The sequence below is a fragment of the Phoenix dactylifera genome, chromosome 15, assembly GCF_009389715.1.
Source record: "Phoenix dactylifera cultivar Barhee BC4 chromosome 15, palm_55x_up_171113_PBpolish2nd_filt_p, whole genome shotgun sequence".
Taxonomy (NCBI): domain Eukaryota; kingdom Viridiplantae; phylum Streptophyta; class Magnoliopsida; order Arecales; family Arecaceae; genus Phoenix; species Phoenix dactylifera.
This window is the reverse complement of record NC_052406.1, coordinates 11863710-11880357: the sequence shown is the minus strand read 5'-3', so window position 1 is coordinate 11880357 and position 16648 is coordinate 11863710. Positions and strand designations below refer to the sequence as shown.

Here is a 16648-nt window from a genome sequence, read left to right as displayed (position 1 = left end):
AACACTTAAGCTTAAAATTGATCAACAGTATATGCATCGGAGAGAGTGCTTGCTGGCGGGGGAACATTAAAACTGGACACATTCAAGAGTATCAGGTACAGCATAAGATTATAACGTATAAAAAAATAAAAAGAAAAATCATCCATATAGAAATATCAGTCTGTCAAGCACCAATAAAACAATTAGCAACGCTACAGAGTCAACTGGGAACTGCCCAAGCATCAAATCTCTGTTGAAACCATATTTTTGTGCATCTTCTGTTGATCAAAACAATAAAACAAGAACACAATATTTAAAAAAGGGCCTAGATAACATTGTCTTCATGTTCTCTACCTATCCCATCAAATAAAAATATAGATAAATAATAACTCTAATGTACATACAACACCAGAGGATTTCAAAACTAATCCTGTGATGGTGAGTCTATCAGTGGTGGTTCTAAGAAGCTCAATACTGCATTTTCAGCCATCAAAACCAACAAAACGATGACCTTCTTTTGACAGCTACCAATCAGCTTGCACAGAGACTCAGCTAACGGACAGGTATTTGAATAGGCAAGAACCATCCTGATATTTCCCAACAAAAGGAATGCTTATGGTAACCCACAGATTCGAGTCCGTTGGAAAAATCGTAACGCTACAAAATTTCAATACAAGCCATGTGGGGCTACGCCAAATTTTCTGACCAAAATTTGTCACTTCTCTTTTCAACTAAATGGTGGATAATGTCAGCCAAAACTTTTATGGCAGTACCAAATGGACTGTCATGTTGAAAAATGGGACTCCATTGAAAAACTACTCATCTTCCAATAACGAAAATACTGGAATTCCCTTGCTCGAGAAGCTGGAACACTGCACAGGGAGCTCCTTACCTACCTCAAAATCCCTTCTGCCATTTACCTGAAAGCAGAGATCAGCATCATAGTGTAGGATTCTTCTAAAATTAATACTTGTAAACAGAACAAATAGGGGCTCAAGAAGATGTTTTCTATTGGTGATATTGGTTCAGCTAAAAAGGCCAGGTTTGGTCGATTGTCATGTTCAATTCCATGAATTACTTGAAATAATGTGTAAGATCTTATTCTTATGAACAGGCTATGGTTCCAAATTCATGTAAAACACTTCTGAATGTATATAAATATCCAAAAATACATCACCTGCTTTCGGTCAACACAACAATAAAGACACTTATTTCCAATTCTAGTACTCAAGACTTGAGGTGGGATGTTTCACAAATTACTCTCGTTTTGCACGTAGACAGCACATTAATGCATAAATTAGAGACACCATACATATAAGCAAGGATATATGATCTAAATTAGAGTGCAATCAAACCGAGTTGAGTCAAGTAGCTAGAGGCTCGAGCTCAACTCAATTCAAAATACTCAGGCTCGAAACTTGACTTAAAGATCGATCGAGCCTTAATATTCAAGCTCGAACTCGACTCAATAAAAAAAAATATAATACTTGAGATCGACTCAACTCAACTCGAATATCAACTGAGCCATACTCGAGCTCCAGTTCAAGCTCAAATTCAAGCCTTGGTCATAATTAAAAAAATATAATTAAAACAAAATATAATATTATATTATATTTTAAAATATTAAATTGATAGTATATATTTTAAATAAAATACAATATTAGTAAAAATATATTCTTGTCTAGGCTCGTAAGCCTTCGAGCTGAGTATTTTGCTACTCAAGCTCGCAGCACCTCTAATCCAAATAACTGATTCAAATGCAGCTGAAACCATGTTGAACAAAGATTCACCATCAAGATAGAAACTACCTCAAATTTATACATTCCTCGTACTCCACCACCCAATTCAAGTACCAGCCCATGTGCGCGTATCTGGTATATCTTTGCTGTTACTCGGTCTCCCAGCTTCAGGGAACCTGCGCGAACACTGGTAGAACCAAAAGATTTAGGCTTCTCATCTGCATCATTCTGCATCAGTACATGCAACAAGTTTCCAGGTCTACTGTCAGTTTCTGGCTTGCTTCCACAGTAATCTTTTAGTTCATTCTCCTTCTTCATTTGTGTCTGATTCGGTGCACGCTTTCTATTAGTGGGGGTTGATCTGAAATCATCCCGATGTCTTGATGAAGCATTATAAGGCCTAGGTGAAGTTTTTGCACCCTTTCCAGACTTCTTGATGGAATGTTGACCAGCAGCAATATCCTGCGCATCACATTCTGCAGCACTCCGGATTACTACTGCTGGTGTGGAATTTGTTGCAGGCTCAACTTCGCTTTCTTCATCTACTTGGCAGGTAGGCACATTCTCCACAGAGGCCCAAACATTAACTTCTTGTTTTGGAGCAACAGAATCTTGACTCTCCAAATTCTTCTTTTCAGATCCAGCCCGAGGAAGCATGGCCTTCAGAGACAGTTTAATATTACCTCTCACATCCTGCCCAATGCACATTAATGATAGCTCCTGGCCCACAGTTACAACTTCTGAGACTCTAGATACCTGAAAAAATGATTTTAACAAATACAGCCAACGTATGTAACCAATCGTTAAATAACGCTGAAACTTACATAGGTTTCTGCTGGCTATTCAGATAAAGAAAAAAAGGAAGCTGCAAAAAACAACAAACAAGACCTTTGCAGTCCACTTATAATATATTGAATCTAATTCAAGAGAACACAGGTGTTGGATTTGAGCCTACAGCTAGACTTGCTGATACATGTGCTGAGAGCAGAGGAGGTAATATACTGATTATACTGAAAAAATAGCGTCTATGTTCTAAATTAAGCAATGATATATGCCGTTAGACCATAAATATGGATGATAGCCATCTCTACTTGAAGTAAGAAAAAACCTTAACACCATACAGAAATAAATATGCCCATTTGAACTGAAATACAACAATTTCCTAACCACAAACCGCAACCACCAATTCATAAAGAATAGCTAGCTAGAAACATCAAGTCTTGCCACTCATAGCTTCCTATATTCCTCTCTGACAAGTTGCACTCCATCATTTAGTCTTTTACAAGATCTCCCAATTCCCCTTTATAACATGATAAAGTTTCCAGCTCTTGCCTTCACAGATAATGTCTCTGCCCTTTACAGCACATGATAGGAAGCAATTCAATCAGTTTTTCATCAACTGGCCAATGTGACTCACAAGATTCCTTCAATGTACTCATCTCAAGCCCTTTTGTTCCTACAACATCAAAGACTTCTGAAAAAACCAAAAATACTGGCCAAATATCTGTCTAGGCAATGCCCCTTATAAGCAAGGATGATTACGTTATGATGCCAAAACCAGTTCATGAAGTGCGCATGTGCTCTTGTTTATTGTGGAACTTCTAACTACAAAAGTAAATAGATAAACCATCCATCAACTCTCACTCTCACAAACCTAGCTTCTGACATGCATTTTCTAAAACTCATGCACTCTCTTCACTCATGAATGGTTTCCTGAGATGATGTGCTGACAGCTTTTTACTTTCAGAACTCATGCTTTTTACTTTCTCTTCCTCTGTCCTTTGTATGTAGTTTGCTCATAATCTAGGTCATGACTCCTAAGAAGACTTTCCCTCATGTTACCAGTTGCAAATCTTTAGGGTGCCCATGTCCAAAAGGATTATAAATATTACTATCCTTCACAGAATAAGCAACAGATGCAGCTTAATATCGCAATCTTGAAAAGAGACCATCTACTTGATGGAAGACTCCGTTTTTCCTCAAAATGCAGTTTCTTTTTTGTCCTATTTTCTTGACACCGGCATCTCAAAGTGAATTTTTGAAGTATGAAAGGAAGCCCCCAAATCAGCAAAAAGCATCAGCAAAGATCTGATGGTCATCATATAACATCAATTTTATTTGATATTACAGTCACCCTTAAGTTGATCTATCAATTAAAGACTCTAGAGCTACACAATGTTGCTGGGCTATGGCTAACCACAAACACCATCTGAATTTGGCGTGTTCAAAATGAAAGGCATACAACAACAAATATATGGTAACAGACACGGCCAAAAGATCCCCCGTTAGGGTTGAATGTACATGCAAGCACTATCTATTCATGGGACCAATGTTCATAAACAGAGAATAGATCACAAAAACAAAGGGGAAAAATAAAGACTGAACAGGCAGCATATAAAACATGTCTAACATATAGGCCACTGCACTAAAAACAATCAGTAGGTACAAACAAGCCATCTCCAATTAAATTCAGGAATCCCAATAGACAGAGAATGTTATCAAGTAATTGGAAGAAAGAAAAAAGTCAAATGATGAAATAAGTTTAGCATGTCACTGTGTGTGCAACTAGATCAAATAAACCTAAAAGAGGCAGTAATTGACAACTAATGAAAGAATAACATGATCAGATCAAATGGAGCTGCTACAGAGGCATAACATACCGGTTCATGCGACAGTTCAGAGATGTGAAGAAGACCTTGTTGACCACCATTGAATTCCACAAAAGCGCCATATTCTTTAATTGATGAAATGACACCTTTGTAAATTCCACCAACTTCAATTTCACGTCCGATAAGAAAATCAACCTAGGTGCATAAAACAAATTTCTCATCCAGCTAAAACATCAGTCTTTTTTTGCAAGGTCATGCCGAAGAGGAACACAAGAGCTTTGTCAAAAATAGTGAATTCCAGTTGACTGCATTTTTCACAGTTTTCTCCCTCCTCAAGCACTTAATCTTTTTCAGTGCCCTTTAAAAACTTGCATATCATTCATAAATTATGTTTTGATATTGATAGCAGACTCAACAGTTGGAAAGATAAAAACATCCAAAGCTACAGCCTACAAGGAGATATAGCAGTATGGTAGACTAGAAGACAGGCTATACCTTCTTGAATGGATGAAATAAGTGAAATGATTCAAAGCACAATACCTTTTCTTTGGCTTTTTCCATAACTGACTGATTTTTCGCAACTATAGTAATTGTCCCATCACTCACAGCAATTCGTGCACCTTAATCAAAAAAAATTTAAAAAAAAGGTAACATCAAATAACATAAAACCATGATTAATATTATAACTATTTTTTTAAATAGATGAATCACTGTAGAGATATGAGAAATATGGAACATCAAGTTACGAGATGGTGGACTCATACAATGCAGATATACACATACATATTTAGAAAATTTCAATTGTACACAAGATCCATACATCAAAAACAAGAATCTTATTGTACAAGTATATATCAATATGGAGAAAGTATGTCCTGCCCTAACATTAAAACAATTAAATCGTGTCACTGAGATTATATCTATGCCTAGGAATAGCCATTAATGAGATCCCTACTAAGTACAACATATACAGAAATAGCAATCAAGGAAATACATCATGCACCTGGCACACATGTGCAATCACTTAAGGAGATAAAACCTTAATGTGAGCACAAACTCAAAGACCTAAAGAGCAACCACTAATAAGTTTCTATAGATACAGCTCTAGACATATGTTTGCAGGGTTATGAAAACATTCCAGCACTAATTGCCATGAAAAATGCAAGATACAGCTGCTAGAGTGCAAACTCAGCAGGAACAAAACAATGATGTAAAAGGAATCCTTTTGGAGGCGGCATTTCTTAACTTTAGTAGCCAGAATCTTCTGCCTAGGGTCCACGCACCCGCTTCAGAATCTTCCAGCAATCTCAAACCTAAAGCTGCTTCCTAAGTGCCTTCTTACTATAAATGTTTCTAAAATATCCAATTCCCTGAACTTGCACCCATATCTGCTCTCGCACCAGACCCCAACTATGGGAAATAAGTTCTCAACTGAAAATCCAATTAGAGTGTTGTGTTTATATTTCAAATTGTCCATCACAAAGCCAATCCACAATGGCCATGGCCATGGCTTTAGATGCTTATTTGTGTTTAGACAGTTGGATGCACAAAATGTGCCATAGGCATAGATAAATCATACAGCACCAAATTTATTTAGAAGAAACTGAAATTTTAACAATCCAGTTTAAGCTCGTGTAACCATAGCGCATTAAATATGTTTCATTTGGATAACATGTAAGCAAAAAATAAAAAGAGTTCCAAACGCAAAAATGTGTTCACTGGAACAGGCACATATGCAGTAAGTCAAAAGGCATTTTTTTCCTTTGAAGTTCCTAAATTAAAATTTGAAAGCAAAGCTTAAAAGGCACCTGTTTCTTGTTCAATTTTTTTCCTTTGAGAACCTAGAGGCCCAAGCAAGCGTCGAATCGAGTCATAGCTAAACTTCAAAGTTGCTGCCAAAAGAAATAGCAGTACGGCAGAAATCCAAGAAACCTACCAAAATCTGACTACACTAATGCAGAAAGCAAGGAAAAAAACAAATTAAGCTACCTAATCGAGGGGTACTTCCATCACCCATGGTACGTGGTGCACATATTTCTCGCTCCATGCGGTCAAGGATATGATTGCGACCCTTTTGTGCCGGTTCTAAACATTCGCAAATTATGTCTAGAGGTATTCCAGCAGGTTTTATATCTAACTGAATTGCAGTAATTCCTTTTCTTGTTCCGGCAATTTTGAAGTCCATGTCCCCCAGGTGATCTTCAAGACCCTGGAATTTTCCAAAACAGTCAAGGTACAGCTAAAAAAGATAGGAGTTCCAAAAACTAAGGATGCAATGTTGCATGTGTGAAAATCTTAACATATGGGAACAGAACAAGGTTGAAATGCTAACTATTTTCATTCCTTCAACTTAAAAAAAAAAAAGAATTGATGCATGTGTAGGCAATGGACCATGTTTGGATATTCAAGTTTTTAATTGATTGTCTGATGTCAACGAACCAAAGTAAATAATTTGCAACCCTACCAATATATCTGTCAGTATGCGATAATCATTTATCATCCCAGTTGATGGATCCACTTCTGTAACAAGGCCCACTGAGACACCAGCTACATGTTCCCTTACGGGAATGCCAGCATCCATCAAAGCCATACTTCCTGAGAAGAGAATAACAATAAGTTAGTATTTAGCAGAATCATAAAATAGAAAACAGATATCCGATGACAAAGAAAATGACTGAGAAGATTTCTCTTTTCGACAATAAAATGACTATAACAGATAAAATTGCCATTTACAACAATGAAGGGAATAATTCTATAAAAAGTATATGTGAGGATCTGTGCGGCATGTGTTTACTCCATCGGTTAGGCATCAGGTAAATCTTGGATACTTATACAAGGCCAACAAACCCAACTAACACCTTTTGTCCAGCCTTTTTGAATAAGATCCCGCGCTCTTAAAAATAGTACCATAGCAGACCCGGCCCATGGCCCACACAAACTAGAAGCTATTGCAGCATAGATCCATTTGAGGCTGGCAATGGGCTGACCGTGGTGTTCCTATTTCGATTTGATTAGATTTGGACCCTTAACCTGGCATGAACGCGATGGCTTAAAGAGGGAGTATATATATAAAGACCCATGCAGACGTGTGATTAGTCCCACATCAGTTTTGCATTAAATAGATCGTGAATAATATACAAGGCCTACAAACCCAATAACACTTTTTTGCCGGCCTTTTTGGTTAAGGTCCTGGGATGTTATAGTATAATGATCAAAAACAAGAACTCTACCCAGCACAGATAATTATATGCATATTCAAATCATATTAAGATCATACAATGTTAATTGCAATCAGAATTATCTAAAACAATTACTTACATACTTTGATACAGGAATACAACTCTAAAAACCAAAATATCGGTCTTCAAAATTTCCTTTGTTAATATTGTAATACTGAAAAGGAGGACATCATATATCAATGATTGCTAGAAACAAGAACACTGATACTCTGCAATAAACTTTCTATCAATATGAGCTCCATCAAGAAAAACTGTTCAGCTCATAGCAGTTAAAAAATGAAAATGATGAAGCACAACATCCTGCCAAGAAAGTTGCAAATTCAGAAGGAACAAATCCTGAGAACATGCAATACCCTTATGAGAAATGGAGGCAAAATCATGAAAGAAGTGGAAGCCTCCCAAAATTAAATCTCTGCTCCTTTTGTCAAATATACTTGAGGGTGGAGGATCTTTGAGTTTGGGACCATGGAGTTTCTTTGACTTGACCTCACCTTACCCACTAAAGTATTTGCAGGTCGAGATTTAACAACCTATAGATGAGATGTGTCGTTAGGCATTGCACTCATCACCAAAGCATACAAGCATGTGCTCTTGATGTTACATAGGTAACAAAGTCATAAGTTTCTCCCACGTGCATGCAGTGTACAACATTCATACAGCAGGTTGCAAAACAACATATCGTTTTTATTGGGCTATGAGTCATCCAGGATCTGACATATAGGTTACGGGGCAGAAACATAGAATAGGCCATTCCCACAGCAGTATTTGCACTCGATGGCTTTATTCAGGATCTTAAATTTGATAAATCTGAATGTTACTAATGTTGAAAGAAATCAAGGAAAATAAGCAAAAAAACACTATCAACACAATAGAACAAAAACCACTATCAACACAACAGAACAAAAACCACTATCAACAAAATAGAACAAAAACCACCAAACCAAGTGCTGACATTCAGAAACATAGAATAGGCCATTCCTCAGCAATATTTACAGTCCATAACTTTGTTCAGGATCTTAAATTCGAGAAATGCAAAGATTACTAATATTTAAAGAAATAAAGTAAAATAAGAATAACCAAGAAACACTATCAACACCCAATAGAACATGAACCACCTAATCAAGTGCTGACAGAGTGCTTCCATCGAAGTCAACAGTGTTGCTTTATAAACTATATCTTAAACTAGATTTCAATTATCCAAATGATACCACTATATGGGTCTACCACCCAGGTCAATATAATGATGGTACCTCCACATACAGTTGCCATGGAAGTAGAACCATCAGAGGCCATGACTTCTGAATTGACACGAACAGTGTATGGGAAGTCATCTTCTGGAGGTAATACAGCAAGCAAAGCCTTCTCCGCCAGAGTACCTACAAACAGTCAATTAGAAATGCACATATATTCACAGTAAGTTGAAGTTTGAGAAATAAACAGATGGAGAATTGCATAAGGTCATGACATCACAGGCCCAAATCTAGCTATACGCTGCAAATATTAATGCAGTTGGAGTAGAATATCTCAAATTTCATCACATACAGTAAAAGAAAAACATTTTAAGAAAATCATGTTAATGCTTCAAGCAATAATGAGATATCTAACAGCAGGTATCGCATACTATGATTGTTTCATTACTTGATTTATTCAGTATATGATAAAAGAACCATGTTCTAAATTAGCAAAAAACCAAAAAAGTCAACAAACAACAACAACAACCAAGCCTTTATTCCTTTAAAATAATGTCACATCTAATGCAAGCCGAACTAGTTACCATATGACATGATGATTCTTCATGAACTTCTCTGCAAAAATCCATAAACTGGCCAACTGGCCCACACAACACGCACAATATCTCATATAATAAGGAAGTGGTTTTTACTGGTAGCATAAACTTTTCGATCTTCAAACCAACAAACACACAAACAATGACAACAATCAAGCCTTTATTCCTTTAAAATAATGTCATATCTAATGCAAGTCGAACTAGTTAGCATATGACATGATGATTCTTCATGAACTTTTCTGCAAAAATCCATAAACTGGCCCAACTGGCCCATGCAACATGCACAGTATCTCATACAATAAGGAAGTGGTTTTTAATGGTAGCATAAACTTTTCAATCTTCAAACCAGCAGTTAAACTCCTAGAAGGATCTCCAAATGAGACACATCCACGAATACACATTCATTAGACTAAAGGAGACTAGTAACATCTATACAGTCCAATGAATCAAATTCTGTAATCATTTAAGAAAGGAAAGATTTGCTCAAGAAAGAAGAGACTCCTTTGGAGGGAAAATAACAAGGAAAAAAGAAATTTTGCTATCTGCATTTGCATTTTGGCTTATTAAATAAATAGCGGAATCTATCTAAGTTCGAGGCCAAAGTGAGAGTAGAGAGTGAATGCGCGCTATTATTCATGCATAAGCAACAAGCACGAGACAAACAGCCGAACCACTACGAGGAATAATGCTTCCACAGACAAGCAGAGTCACCATATAAACACTACAAAAGATGTAGACACTTATAAAAACTAAGCATAGACAGCATGAAGATGTATTCTGATGTATACAAAAGGCTAGAGATTACTTTCTCTACCACCTGCCCACTTTTTTGCCCAACGTTAAGGTGGATCGCTCAGCAAGTAATTGACATGAGAAAGACTAAGTGAGCATAAGGTATACAATTCAACCTTAATGAAGAACAAGTACTGAGCTGTCGTGATTATCAAAGAGGCATGGTCAAATACGTATCAAAGGACTAGCAAGAAAGAAAGCACAAGAAGTAAATGAGATGGTATGATGTTAGAGGGAAGGGTAGGTCAATAGACAAAATGATATAGCACATAGTGGTGTCATAGTATGATCAATAAGCAGAGAAGCACCACACCATTGTGAGGGTACATGAAACTCAATGCAAGAATGGCCATGCCTCGTAATGAAGGCTCATACAGTAATAAGACAAAAAACTTAAAACAGTGACACAGCCATGCAATTATAGGTCACTGACACTGGCTGAGCAATTTAGCAACAAATTGGATGACAATGTCAAGTAATAGGTAACTTTGCTAACAAAGAATCAGCAGTTTTCTACTTGGGCCCATGCAAAAGAAATCATATTTACAAATAATAAATGCATGTGGCCGATGAACTGAACCACCAACAGATGTCGCACATGGCAAGAGAGGTAGTCAAATGTCATGACAGGAATAGCAAAGCTAAGATGCAAGTTTTCATGGCACAATAAATGGACAAGAAACATGGATAGGTCATGAAGGTGCCAGCACATAACAATAACACTGAGTAGAGCATAGTGTCTGCCTACATATGAAGAAGTTAAAATAAGATTGTAAATGAATAGATCAAACATCAATGGATGCATTTATTCAGTAATTTGACTTGATAAAAAGACCTCAAGAAAACCATGTTCTCTTGAAATGTCTTTATTCGACAAGCCATGGTGGTCCAATAGGCACCACTGCTTTAGCAGCTAATTCAACTTGTTTTAAAATGGCATACTCAGATCTTCTCATGAATAATACTTATAAAGTACAAACAAATAAATTCTTGATCTGACACCCCCAGATAATCTTAAAAAAGCATGCTGTTATTTCCTATGTTCAATTCAGACAAAATATGGGGGGAAAAATCTTGTGAGAAAAGTGGCTTGGTTATAAGCTTAAGCTTTCTGTAAACAGCATGAAATAGATGGCGTACCATGTCCAACTTCACGCCTATTCAAACCCCCGCGCTTGCCAACCTCATTGATTGAGAATGGTGGAAAACTATAGTGAAGCATGAAACGTTTTGTAGGGGGGCCAACAATAGAGTCCAGTCGTTGAGCATCTCCTGGAGCCCCAAGTGTAACTGTGCATAGTACCTACGAATGCAATTAAAAAAGAGAGAGAAAAAAGACTGCTCCTTTAGCTAGTATACTAATATAAGAAAAAAATAGCATTCTCCTTTTACGAAGAAACAAACAGAAAATGGAGAAAGCTAAACATTTGAAGGTATACTAGTTTAAGAGATAATAGTGTTGCCCTTGTAAGAAGAAGCAAGCAGAAAAAGGAGAATGCTAAATACCTGAGTGTCTCCACGCGAGAAAAGTGATGATCCATGTAAAATGGGATATGTACCAGATTCACAATACAAAGGTCTAACTTCATCAAGTTGTCTACCATCGACTCTAATACCTTCCTTGATGATCCTATGGCGAATTGTCTAGAAACACGAAAGGGTTACTTTATGAGGCCAAAAACTGACATACTTGAATTATATATGGTTTCATGAATGAACATAAAACCACGATAAAGTGCATAATGCGCTTGACAATCAAAAAAATTGTTTAATAACCAGATGTAAAAAAAAATGATGATGATGATGATGAACAAATTTATGAGGTTGGAAAGATAAACAATGGATCAGTTAAATTAGCAAAGTTTTGTTAGATAACATCAAAAGTCACGAATGTAGTTGTACCATGTGTGCGTGTAGTGCATGCTTGTAGTCATGTAAGTGTGCCTGTGTCAGTTAGCAAGGTTCATTCTTATCTAGTAATGAGAGGAGACATAAAAGGGCATGCAAACAAAATCACTATTAAGGAGACATCTCAGTACCTTTTTCCTAACCGTATCAATTGCCTTTGGCAGAACATTCAAGCTCTCTTCATCACTTTCTTCTTCAAGTTTGGCTTTTACAGCTTGAGTAATTTTATCCAAGGCCTCTCCACGTTCAAACTAACAAAACACAATGTATAGCATTGGTTGAGTAGTTGGGCTCAGACTTTTCCAGATTAAACTTCCATTATTAAAGATAGAGGATATCCTGTTATAAGAAAATAAAAGGTGTGCAGTATGGCACCTTGCCATAAGTCGAATCTGTAAAGACAGCTTCAATAGGTGCTTCTGCCAAGCTCCGTATCTTCTCCAGTGTCCTATCTGAAATCATCGATAATTTATATTCTTTCTTCTTTTTGCCAGCTTTTTCAGCTAATCTAATCTGGGGGTCTATGTATTTGACAGCCTGCACATCAGAATCATGATCTTATTACCTCATGTTATCACTGCAATTGTCAAAGACAACAAAGACCGCCCACTGCACCAACCTCAGGATGTGCAAGCTTTAATCCAGCTTCTAGATCTTTTTCTGAGATCTCACGAGCCTGTACATCTATCATTAGCGTCCTGTCCCTTGTACATGCATAGATCAAGTTGAGATCACTTAAGCTTAGCTGCATAGTATGCATTAAAATAGTATAAGGCCATCTGAAATCATAGTGAAAACATCTTATTAAAGCATATAGGACAGTGCAAGACTGCAAGACGATATATGGTGAAATGGAGACAGTCACTGAAAACCATAACTAATTATGGATCAGAATAATTAAAAAATACTTACAGATAATAGATAATATTACCTCGTTCATGGTTGGATTAAAAACAAATTTCCCATCTATCCTCCCCACACGTATCACTCCAATGGGCCCATTCCAAGGGACATCTGATAGCATAAGAGCAGCAGATGTGGCATTTGCTGCCATTACGTCTGGATCGTGCTTCCCATCAGAAGAAAGAACATTTACCATGACCTATGAAACACCAAAATTTATCCAGACCAGGGACAATTGGCAATCCTTGCAAACAAACACTAGGAGAAATTTGCATAGCAAAGAAGACCTGGACATCATGGTAAAAGCCAGGAGGAAAGAGTGGGCGGATGGGTCGGTCAATAATACGACCACATAAAAGTTCACGTTCCTTGGGGGCACCCTCCCTGCGCATGAATGTGGTAGGAATGACACCTTGTGCATATTGCTTTTCTTGATAATCAACCTTAGAACAAGAAAATACTCAAAAATTAACTGAAGGAAGAGAATCTGCAAGAAACTTATTAGCTAGAAACAGAAAGTAGATAGATCCCGAAAAAAAATGAGAAGCAACAAGGGCCAAATGTCCATGGCAAACATACAAAGTTATCAAATAAGCTGCAGGAAAGAAAGTTGCATCTGATATTTATTGATCCTCACTAGTATTAGCTAGGGATGTTAAAGTGATTTTAAACACTCTACAACACGACACTCTAAATTATTCTATTTGAAGTGGGTCCTGGTGCCTTCCTATAGAGGCAGGCACTGGTACTGCTGAGAGGGGTAGAGGATAACGCTTAAATGAAGCATAGATTCTACTACCACCCACTAAAAAATCCAAGATCAAATAATTAAGGTAACATTTGAATGCGTAGTTTTATAATGATCATCATATATCAAAATTAAGTACCTTGAAGATTTCCTTTAATTCAGATTGGCAGAACGCTACGTTGTACGTTTTTTTCCCTCAGTACAGTATGCAACAGGACACCAATAGAGATTTTTTCTTGTCATATTTCCAGATGGTATCGAAGCATGACCTTTTCTTCGATGTACTAAAGGTTATCAAATATGTATGGTAAAGAGGGACTAGTTGAGTACTAAAAGAAACGCAGTCCTTAAAGCTCTAGCACCAAATGATGATTTTTTCTTTTTCTCTGATTGCAGTAAATTAAATTCCGCAATCGATCCAGCTTAGCCCCCCGATCAAATGATGATTCTTTCTTTTTCTCTGATTGCAGTTAATTAAATTCCACAATCGATCCAGATCAGCCCCCCGATCGAATGATGATAGGACCACAATTTCGAAGAAAGGGATCAGGAAAGAAAGGATTGAGATGGAGCACATACGGTGAGGGGCAAGAAGTCGCGAGCCCCATCCCCCCTTGCGGAGGCGACAGTGGAGAGCACGTTGGTCTCGTCCATGGTGATGACGACGGATCCGTTGGCGAACCTGGCGATCTTGCCGGTCTCGAGGGAGATGGTGCGGGATCCGATCTCGAACTCCTCCCTGAAGGTCTCCAGGACCTTCAAGCCGGGGACCGGGCCGGCAGGGGCCAGGGACTCCATCTCCGGGGGCTGGGAGAGGAAGCCGAGGCGGCCACTGCAGAAGGAACGGAAGCCGAGGCGGCGCCACGTGAGGAAGGAGGGCACCGACGCCATCAGAGGGTAAGCCCTCCCCCTCAGAGCTGCCGCCGCCGCCGCCGCCATGGCGCAATGAAGCGAAGAAGGAGAAGGACAACGCCGAGAAACACACAGAGGAAGAGAGAGAGGGGGGGGGGGGGGGGGGGAGGAAGACACAAGGGGTAAGGGTTTTAGGGTATAAGGGTTTATCAAGCGGGAGGAAGGCGAACAATAGCTCCCAAGCAAATTGGGTGAGGGCGGACCCGAGCCCATTGATAATTTTGGCTTATTTGTACGACATGTCTCCTCCAAAATTTGCTTTCCCTGCATGATTTAGGTTATTTTAGATTATCCGTATAATTTACATATTTTCTTTTTACCAATTTCATTTTCATACGCTTGTTCTCTCTCTTCTATTGATAATTCATTTCTAAACACTAGAAAATCGACCATCTATTACACAATATATAAAAATCTTCTTAGGCTTATAAGTATTGATTTTCAAGGTAGGTATAAACAAAGGTTGCATATTGGGTTATGTTTTGTTTTAACCTAGGCTTAAAGTTGATGGTAGGCATATAGTTATGGTAGAAATAATAAAAATAATAACGAAGAAGTATGAGTAACAGAAGGAGGACTATAATAAAAACAATAACAAAGAAGTACGAGTAACCACCAGGGGAGGAGAAGGAGAAGTAACAAAATTAATAATAACAATAACAATAAAAAGTATGTAAAGAATATCAATTTAGAAAATATATTTAAATAAGTGAATATTTTTAAAGGTATAGATGAAACAATCTAATTGCTTTTGGGCCCATAACTTGATAGTATTGTTTATAATTCATGGGGCACAATTTTGATATAGTTATACCAAATAAAATAAAAAAATTGTGCTAGTGTAGTTCCTCCTATATAACTTTTCATGACATGCTTAGATTCTACATGTCTGTCTATTTTGCTGGAGAGCAAACATGGTAGCCTGCATATTTTGTTGGGTCCAAAAAATTAGACAGAGTTGAAGTATCTCGTAATTATGGCCGCATCTCAAATTTATCATGTTTTTATGACTCTCCTTAAAAGATTTGAAATTTGGTGTTCTTAAGATGAGTTTGCCATGATCGAGTGCATAGTATATAAGCATCCTTGCAAAATCAATAATCCAACTTTCGTGCTGATGTCCTCTGCAATTACTGTTCGATGGAGAAAAACATTAAAAAAAAACTATATATGAAGTGTTTCGATGCGGCACTGGGATGATGCTTACATAATATTCTTCAAATGACTTCCTTGACCTAACCACTAGTGTCTAATGGGGCACGGGAGGGACATTGGCCTGTATCCTGTGAATGGTCGTGTTGCTGGAAATTGGACCCGGGGGCGATCGTCCGTCGAGGAGGGAGAGCTGTCGGCGGACGCGAGGGAGTGATGATGCGTCGGCGGGCGGCGTCCTCTGTCGGGGTGCCTGCAGAAAAGCCGGTGGCCGGGGCTTCCGGCGCCGGCCCTCCGATGCTTAAGTTAGAGGGGGCAAAATAGTGTTTAAAGAAAATGGGAGCAGTCGTCCTCTCTCTTTCTCTCTTCCCCCCCCCCCTTTTTATAGGGGGGTTTACCTGCGATGTGACCGGACAAGGCCGTCGTACAGCTCGGCATGTTGCTTGATCCGGTGCACGGACAAGTAAATAATTACACTGATGTCGGAGGTAAGGCCGTCGTACGACCTGAGCCGTCACGCGATCGGGTGAATCATTGCATTGATATCGGCGGTGAGGCTGGGGTCAGACTTATCATGGCGGACAGGACTCTGCCGAGCTGATTTGCCGTAGAGAACTGAGGATCCGTAGATGAAAGGAGCCACGCGCATTAATTGTTGCGTAGGCCGGAGATTCACATTAATTGTTGCGTAGGCCGGAGATTCACATTAATTGTTGCGTGAACTGAGGATTTGCCGGGATCATGTGTAATAAATGCTGGGGCAGTGGCAGGATATGGCCCTTGGCCGGACATCGGAGAGGTACGGCCGCGGCAGGTGGTCGACAAAGACCCGCCTTTGAGGTCGGAAGTCCTCTAGGTTGGATGATCCGGGATCGGACGCT

The 16648-nt window shown here is 38.5% G+C and overlaps 1 protein-coding gene across 1 annotated transcript; it reads right to left on the bottom strand.

Moving 5' to 3' along the window:
• Positions 1 to 147: 147 nt before the first annotated feature.
• On the bottom strand, positions 148 to 14720 carry LOC103711579 (polyribonucleotide nucleotidyltransferase 2, mitochondrial). The gene is made up of 16 exons (XM_008797792.4): positions 14283 to 14720; positions 13243 to 13398; positions 12984 to 13154; positions 12672 to 12797; positions 12428 to 12589; positions 12184 to 12303; positions 11651 to 11788; positions 11285 to 11447; positions 8817 to 8942; positions 6792 to 6922; positions 6317 to 6536; positions 6136 to 6219; positions 4868 to 4947; positions 4379 to 4522; positions 1788 to 2474; positions 148 to 899 (listed from the first exon to the last, which is right to left on the bottom strand). The coding sequence occupies exons 1-16, from the start codon at positions 14640 to 14642 to the stop codon at positions 795 to 797; spliced, it is 2973 nt and encodes a 990-aa protein (XP_008796014.4). The 5' UTR covers positions 14643 to 14720; the 3' UTR covers positions 148 to 794.
• Positions 14721 to 16648: the final 1928 nt, after the last annotated feature.